The sequence below is a fragment of the Suricata suricatta genome, chromosome 17 (genome assembly GCF_006229205.1).
Source record: "Suricata suricatta isolate VVHF042 chromosome 17, meerkat_22Aug2017_6uvM2_HiC, whole genome shotgun sequence".
NCBI classification, from domain to species: Eukaryota; Metazoa; Chordata; class Mammalia; order Carnivora; family Herpestidae; genus Suricata; species Suricata suricatta.
In genome coordinates, this window is record NC_043716.1 from 52,929,066 (window position 1) to 52,938,159 (window position 9,094).

The window sequence follows — 9,094 nt, forward strand, 5'->3', positions numbered from 1 at the left end:
GCGGACACGCGCACCCGGCCCGCCGCGGGGGCGCGCGTGGCTCTGGGCGGGGCTGTATTGTCCTCCTTCGGTGGTGGAGCTTAATCAAAATGGCTTCCAGCTGGTCTTCTGTGGGGACGAGGAGGCTTGAGGCCTAGACGTGAGACTTAGGCCAGGGAAGGCAGACCGACCACCGGAGGAAGGGGGGACCTAAGTCAAAGCCCTAGCATGAGGTTCTGGAAAAAACCCTCTTGTTTAGTGGCCTAAATGCAGCTTTCCACACGGTTGAAGGAACATCACACTCACTCAGCCTCTCATCCTTTGGATTTTAAAGCTTTAGCCTCAGCCCGCTTCCCACCAGGCTCTTGCCTCCGTGCGGTGCCTACTTGCGTCTTGCTGGTAAACCCGTACTTTGCTAGCTGAGGAAAGATGTTCACCTTACAAACTCCTTTCTCATGGCCTGGCTCCCAACCTCCAAGAGGAAACAGAATCCATCAGACAACTACCCGATATCGAGCTTCCAAACCAATCAGTCATGTTAAAAAATAGAAGTAGGTCCCTCCTACTGTCCTAGGAACAATCCAGACTCCAGGGCAGTGGATACCTCCCACTTCTCTAGGTAGCCTTTCTTGATTATTTCCTTGGTCCCTATGCTTTCTTCCATTCCTCCTGGTATAGAAAAAGACTCTCCCTCGATTCTATTTCCTTCTTAACTTACCACCATATCTCGCTCCATTCTTGGCCAAACATCTTGAAAAACTGTCCATGCCAGCTGCCTCCACTCCCCCACCTCCCACTCACTCCACAATCCATAGCAATCTGGTGCTGTCCCCAGAGCTCCACTGAAACTGCTCTCTGCAAGGTCACCGCAGCTTTCTGTGCTGAATCCAGTGTGCTTCCCAGTTCCTCACTCCTCTGAACTCACTCCCTGTGACTTTGGGCTGTTGACTCTAGCCTGTTCTTGATCCCACTGCAATTTTTTTTTCCCCTCCTCAGATCTTCCTTTAAATGTTCCTTGCATCTTGTTTTAGATACTTTTATCATTCCCTTCCCTCTCCTGGGATGATTTCACCTACTTCTATTAACATTGATTAGCCAATGATTCTCAAATATGTATTTCTAAACTAGATCTTGTTCTCAGCTTCCAACCTATAAATCCAACTGACCTCTGAGCATCTCCGCTTGGATGTCCCAGAGGCACCTCAAACTCTGCAAATCTCAACTAAAATTTCCCACTTCACCTTCCCTCTTCAGTTCTTGGTTCACTGAATGACACACCATTAAACTGTTGCTCCTCCAAACCAGAAAAGCCAGCGGGTATCCTTGACTACTGGCTCTTCTTCACCCTGGCCCCTCCCCATGCAATGATCTCTGAGTCTTGTCTATTCCACCTCCCAAATCTCTACCAAATCTAGCTATTTCTCTTTAGCCTCTGGTTTCTGGGCTAGTCCGTGTTTGCTGGGCTTCCAGTTGATCCTCCGTGGGGAAAAGGAGGCTTAAAGCCCTAGGAGATGTAAGACAGGCCAAGGAAGGCAGATTGATCAGGGGAGGCAGGGGAAGCCCAAATTCAAGTCAGCTTATCCCAAGGCTACTGCAATAGCCTCTTGGTTTTTGTTGTTGTTATAGTAAGGTATGTCCCGCTTGGGTCTGAATATTTGAATGGATCGGAATCATCTAGAGTACTGTTTTTTGTTTGTTGGTATTTTTGATTGTTTTTAAGTAGGCTTCATGCCAAGTGCAGAACCCAGTGTGTGGCTTGAACTCGAGACCCTGAGATCAAGATCTGAGCTGAGATCAAGAGTTGGACACTTAACTAACTGAGCCACCCAGGTGCCCCTTGTTTTGTTTTAAGCAAGCTCTACGCCCAAGGTGGGCCTTGAACTCGTGTCCCTGAGATCAAGAGTTGCATCCTCTACCACCTGAGTCAGCTGGGCAGCCCTAGGGTACTGGTTTAAATGGATATTCTTAGAAAAATAAAATAAAATAAATGCGTGTTCTTGGGCAGTGTGGCTCTGGAAACCCCCCCGCCTTTTTTTTTGACATGCTTCCCTGGTGAGGCTTCACACACTGACCTGAGAGCCACAAGACATTCTAAAATAAAAACAAAATAAAAATAAAAGAAGTTTCTGCCGTTCCTTGGCTCTGTGTCAATTCTCTCTGCCTTACAGTGTAAAGTCCAAAATTCTTATAAAACCTACATAAGCCCTTTAAAAGCTAATGCAGGCTAACCATTCTAGATTTCTGATCATTCCCTCCTGGAAAGTCTCTGCTTCAGTCATATTCAATTACCCAGGCTTCCTAAATGTGCTAGCTCTCTACAAACTCTAAGCTTTGTCCATCATAGGTACTCAAAGACTCCCTGAATGAGTAAATAAATTGAAGCTACCACTATGTGTAAGGTCCTATGCTAGGCATTGGGAAAAGGCCCTCACTCAAATAACTTATAATCAAGTGGTGGCGGGTAGGAAATACTCAAGAAGTAAAAGGGGAAGAGACTCAACTGTCGAGCGTCAGGCACTGAGTGGGGCTTTACTAATATTAGCTCATTTTCTCCTTACACACACTTACAAAAAAGATGTGGTATTTATTTGCTACTGAGGGTCAAAAAGTTAGGTAACTTGCCTAATATCACACAGCAGCCAAGTAGTGTTGCTTGAGTTTCTACAGTATTTCAGGGAAGGAGCAGACTGGGTGTTATGCCAGGTACTGTCGAGAAAGAGAGAGAGATGCTATCCTAGCTCTGCTGAACCCAGATCTTCTGTTGCCAACACATACCTTCCCAGCCTTATAAGACCACAGAACCACCAAAGAGGATTGGGCATGTTAAACGTACCCTTATTGATATATGAGGGCCTCCAGTAATCAAATGACTGTTTAGTCCTTAGCTTTTGGGTGACAGGTGTGTCTTAACAGTATCTGTTTTTCCCAAAGTTATGCTAAATTGCAAAATCACCTTCAGGCAAAGGAGGAGTTCCTTTAAAGTGTAGCTAAGCATATTCAAATGTGTGAGCAATATATATTCCAATGGCAAACTGGAACTGTGTGAGCTGAACCTAGGGAATCTACTGAAGTTGTACACTGAGAATCTCTTTCCAATATCTGGGGGGGAGGGGTGTGTGAAATGATAGAAATTCTCTAAAATAAAGTTTCTCTCTCTATCGTTTTTATACGAGTGGGAAGGGGGTGGGTGTGCACTGGAAAAGGGAGCTTCAGAATAAGAAAGTAGACGGGTGCCTGGGTGGCTCAGTCGGTTAAGCATCCGACTTTGGCTCAGGTCATGATCTCATGGTCCATGGGTTCGAGCCCGCATTGGGCTCAGTGCTGAGGAGCCTGCTTCAGATTCTGTGTCTCCCTCTCTCTCTCTGCCCCTCCCCAGCTCACTCTCTGTCTCTCTCTCTCTCTCTCTCAAAAATAAAATAAAGCCATAAAATTTTTTTTACAAGAATAGGAAAGTAGAAGGGGTAGTAAATACAGAAAAAGAATAATGGCAGATGTTAATGGAGTGATTCTAACCTAGGGATTCTGTGCTAAGCTCTAGATTTTCAGAAAACCTCTATTATTATTATCCCCATTTTACAGATGAAGAAAATGGGACATAGAAAGTTTGGGCAACTCGGTGCCAGCTTGAAGTGGTAGAGGCAGAATCCTATCGAACTCATGCTTTCTGGCTCAGCACACTGTTAACGTAGGACCACATATAGATCCCTATAGAAGGAAGAGAAAAAAACATGCAGAAAAAAATCCCAGAGTAGTGCCAGGAGCACCAGTTAAGTTGTTTTGACTTAAATTTTTGTTTGGTTGTCTCTTGGCAGAATAAAAGTTTCATGAAAGCGGAGACCTGTGTGCCTTGTTGGCAGTTTTATCCCCAACACCTTGCTCCCCGTTCCTGGGCCCTAAGGAATAAGAGAAGGAGAGAGTGAGGAGGAAGCGGGATGGTGAGTGTTTTCACCATTAGAGGTTGAGTAGGAACTTGGCCAAAAAAGCCCTCATTCCTCCAGAAGTCTAATCAAACATCAACAATTGGTGTAAGAGGGTAAAAATAAGGTGACCTCAGAGTCAGCTGCCAAAGGAAAAGCTCTATTCCTATATGGGATGGGAAAACAAGAATCACAGAGAGTCTTGTCTGAGCTTTAAGTTTTTGCCAAAAACACTGAGAAACACATCACTGAATTTATCACAGACAACCAAAGTGTGCAGTTTATACCATCAAATCTCCTTCACATCCTATCAAAGGTTAGTTGAGTACTTGAGCTATTTCTGCAAATACTGCAGGAACACTGCATATTGAATGCCTAAATACTGCAGGAAATCTGGAGGCAGAATGGTGATATTATAGAAAACTTCCAGCTTTCTATCTTTGCGTCATGGCAAAGATGGGACTCAAGATAGTGCCAACAGTCAGAGCCAAGAACCTGCTATCTCACACTTTAAATGTGTCAGCTGGGGTATAACTGTAGGGAAATATTGTCCCACTTCACAATACCATGTATCGCTGTCTAGTAATGTACATATGACACAAACAGGACTTAGAGGATGGTCCCATACGCTTTTTGAGAACACGTATCACTGCTGTTCAACTTTGTAGTCTCAGCAAGTAACAAGGTCCTGACAGCCAGTGATCAATAAATGTTTACTGACTTACTGATACAGTAATAGCCTAATACTTGTCATGAGAATACCAAAAATGCCTAAATTGGGCTTCTGAATGCACTTTCTACACTGGGATGACAATTTCTCCTAATCCCGTTAGCGCTCCAGTCCTACCTGTCTGTCCATTACTGGATTCAAGCAGGGTCCAGTGACTTGAGGCTGTTTGTTTCATGAAATGAACAGAAACAAATTGAACAAAGCTTATATTTCCCAGTCATAACAAGTCTATACTCTTCAAGCTCTGGATTGTGATGGATCACTCTCACCCTGAGCTGGAGAAGACACCTGGAAGGATGGTTCTCAAAGGATGGTCGCCTGGGCAACAACATCACCTGCACTAGTGAATTTGGTAGAAGTGCAAACGCCCGGACCCCACCCTAGACCTGCTGAGTTAGAAGCTCTGGAGATAGAGCCCAGGAGCCAGCGGTTTAACAAGCTCTCTGGATAATTCTGAAATTTGCTGAAGTTTGAGAGCCACAGGGCTGGAGCAGCTTTCCTCCGGTATTAAATTTGTCACATTTGTAGTTTTATTTCTCAACTTGAAGACTTACGTGGCCAGATATACATTAGTAGGGCTAGAAGACAGGTGTTTTCATAAACACAGCCTTATTCGTGTATTTGAATATATATGTATGTATCAATATATGCACACATGTCTGTATTTAAAACATTTTTTATGTTTATTTATTTTGAGATACACACACACACACACACACACACACACACACACACACAGAAGCAGGGGAGGGGCAGAGACAGAGGGAAAGGCAGAATTCCAAGCAGGCTCTGCACTGTCAGTGGAGAATGCTGGATTCAAATCCACAAACCTGTGACATAATGACCTGAACTGAAATCAAGAGTCGGCTGCTCAACCAATTGAACCACCCAGATGCCCCTTAAGATTTTATCTTTGCTTTTTATTTTGTTTTATTTTGAATTATTATTTTTTAAATATTTATTTTTGAGAGAGACAGGGGCAGGGGAGGGGCAGGAGGAGAAGGAGACACAGATTTCAAAGCAGGCTCCAGGCTCCAAGCTATCAGCCCAGAGACTGATGTGGAGCTCAAATTCACAAAATTCTAAGGTCATGACCTGAGCCAAAGTCAGATGCTTAACTGACTGAGCCATCTAGATGCCCCTATTTTTATTTTTTAAATGTTTATTTATTTTGAGAGCAAGACAGAGAGCAAGCAGGGGAGGGGCAGAGAGAGAAGGAGACAGAGTCCCAAACAGGGTCTTCACTGTCATCACAGAGTCTGACATAGGGCTCAATCCCACAAACTATGAGATCATGACCTGAGCTGAAATCAAGAGTCAAATACTTAACCAAATGAACCACCCAGGGGTCCCAAGATTTTATTTTTAAATAATCTCTACATCCAACATGGGGCTCAAACTCATGACCCTGATATCAAGAATAATGTGTTCCACCGACTGAGCCAGATGGACACCCCTCTCTGCTACTCTTTTTTTTCCCCTACATAAATATTGATAGATACTTTTAATTTTTTGCAAAATTTTACTGAGTTTTAGCTTTAAATTTTTTTTGCTGCAATTACCTTTTAATGGCTGCATAAGCCTGTTTGTACTGTGAGACATTTAGATTACTTCCTTTTGGGGGGGGTCATTATTCAAAATGTCCTGCTTGATTATTTCCTGGAATTATAATTATGGGTACAAAAAAGGTGAACATTTTAAAACTTCTGGACTTTTCCATGTTCTTCATAATTCTCTGAAATACCTAAATAATCCCACTGCTATTATATTTACTTAGCTGTTCCTCTCTGTTTGAACATCTGTACGAGTAATTCTTTGTTTTTAAAGTTTTATTTGGGGCGCCTGGGTGGCTCAGTCGGTTAAGCGTCTAGCTTCGGTTCAGGTCATGCTCTCACGGTTCGTGGGTTCCAGCACCGCATCGGGCTCTGTGCTGACAGCTAGCTCAGAGCCTGGAGCCTGCTTCAGATTCTGGTTCTCCCTCTCTCTCTGACCCTCCCCTGCTTGCGCTGTCTCTCTCTGTCTCTCAAAAACAAACAAACAAATAAAAAACCCTCCAAAACATAAAGTTTTATTTATTTAAGTAATATCTACTCCCAACGTGGAGCTCAAACTCATGATCACAAGATCAAGAGTCACACACTCTTCTTATGGCACCAGCCAGGCACCTCTATACCAGCAACTTAAAGAGAGGTGATTTTGTCCCCTAAGGGACATTGGGAATATATCTAGAGACATTTTTGGTTGTCACAATTGTTGATGTGTTATTGGCATCTAGTGGGTAGAAGCCTGGGATTCTGCTAAGCATCCACCCATGTATAGGACAGTTCTCACAACACGGATTTTGTGGTCCAAAATGTCAATAGCGTGGCGCTTGCAAAATCTTTGCTTTTGCATTATGTATAGCGCACACCAAAATTCATATACCTTTTTTGTTTTGAAATCCTTTGAAATAAAATTTCAAGAGAAGACTTACAGGGTCAACGTGCATAAGTATTGGTATGTCTCTTGATAAGAGATGTTTACCTTGTTTTCCAAAATAGTTATGTCTCTTGAAATGATTATGGATTTCGTTCTCTGCAGACGAGGGAGCATTATACGTCTCCACTTAGTACCTTACATAGGTCGCATCTCTAGCACAATTCTTCTGGTTTGATCTGAGAATGATTCTTAGTTTGGCTTTGGAGTGACTGAAAGTGATTTTTGGTTTGACTTCTGTGCAATATTTGTTTTGTTTTAGGAGGCTTTTATTTAATTCCAGAACTTTATGTATTTATGTATTTATTTATTTATTTAGAGAGAGCATGAGGGAGAAGCAGAGAGAGAGAGGGAGAGAGAGAAACTCTTAAGAAGGCTCCATATTTAGCATGGAGCCCATTGCAGGGCTCGATGTCATCACCATGAGATCATGACCGGAGGCAAAATCAAGAGTCACACACTTAACAGACTGAGCCACCCAGGCAGTCCTGATTCCAGAAATATTTTACTCTTTCCCAGGTTCTGATGTGCCTCAGGTTGGAGGGTCTCTTGCATATTTCAAGACTCTTCAGAATAGATACAGGAATTCTAGAGCTCAACCAACCAATACAGGGAGAAAAGGAGCCTGTGGAGAGCAAAGAAGACAAAAGGATTTGTATGCTCATTATTTAATTTGTTTCTCCTAAAAATATTCTTTTATGATTATATGTAAGAAAAGGAGGATACATAAACTATGTAATTGAAACCTCATTATTGATGTATACTGAGGATTAAAAGGAAGAAAAAGGTCCACACATAGGATAATAATCGCTCTATTAGCTGTGGTTTTCTTAGGAAAAACAATAAGTCGGGGCGCCTGGGTGGCACAGTTGGTCAAATTTCCAACTCTTGTTTTGGTTCAGGTCATGATCTCAGGGTTTGGGAAACCCAGCCCCTCTCTCTGAGCTAACACTGTGGGGATTCTCTTTCTCCCCCTGTCCCGTCTCTCCCCACCCAAAATAAGTAAATGAACAAAAAAAAGTGAAGTATTTGAATGATTGTGTAAAGTTGCTGATGTGTAGTATACTTAGACTAAAAAATGTTTCCAATACTTTTTCCCAGTATTATCTAGCTCTAGGTCAGACAATTTTACTACTTCTTTTCTTTTTAAAAATTAAAAAAAAAATTATGTTTTATTTCTTTTTTAAAAATGTTTTTGATTTATTTTTGAGACAGAGAGAGAGAGAGCGCACGCGCGCATGAGAGGGGAAGGGGCAGACAGAGAGGGAGACACAGAATCCCAAACAGGCTCCAGACTCTGAATTAGCTGTCAGCACAGAGCCTGATGCGGGACTTGAACCCACGAACGTGAGATCTGACCTGAGCCGACGCCTGACGCCCAACCGACTGAGCCACCCAGGCACCCTTTATTTATTTTTGAGAGAGAGAGACAGAATGATCAGGGGAGGGGCAGAGAGAGAGAGAGGAGAGACAGAATCCGAGGACAGGCTCCAGGCTCTAAACTAGCAGTCAGCACAGAGCCTGATGCAGGGCTCGAACCCAGGAACCATGAGATCATGACCTGAGCTGAAGTCGGACGCTTAACCGACTGAGCCAGCCAGGCGCCCCTAAAATTCTTTTTAAGTAATCTCTATACTCAACATGGGGCTTAAACTTACAACCCTGGGATCAAAAGTTGCATGTTCTACTGACTGAGCCAGCAGCCAGGTGCCCCTTCAAGGGACAGTCTTAAAATATCAACAAACTGTAGTACTAAAATTCTCCAAGGTCTTCTGCCAGTCAAATTTTTTGCCTCAGGTCTTGTATAGAAAGGGTTGTTATCTTTTTTGATCTTTCATCCTGTTTTTTTTTTTTCCTTTTCCTCATCCTGTTCCCCAGAATAATTTTCTCTGAAAGAAATTAGGCATCTGCCTTGGACCCTGTTTTGACAGCTCAGAGCCTGCATCCTGCTTTGGATTCTCTGACTCTCTATTGCTTGTTCTCTCTCTCTCTC

The 9,094-nt window shown here is 43.1% G+C and overlaps 1 protein-coding gene across 1 annotated transcript in view; it reads right to left on the reverse strand.

Annotated features, from left to right (window-relative positions):
- The window catches only part of SUMO2 (small ubiquitin like modifier 2), an 11,918-nt gene extending 11,203 nt beyond the window's left edge, over positions 1 to 715 (reverse strand). The window contains exon 1 of the mRNA XM_029927084.1: positions 698 to 715. Coding sequence (XP_029782944.1) covers positions 698 to 715 — 18 coding nt within the window. The remainder of the gene's footprint in view (positions 1 to 697) is intronic.
- Positions 716 to 9,094: the final 8,379 nt, after the last annotated feature.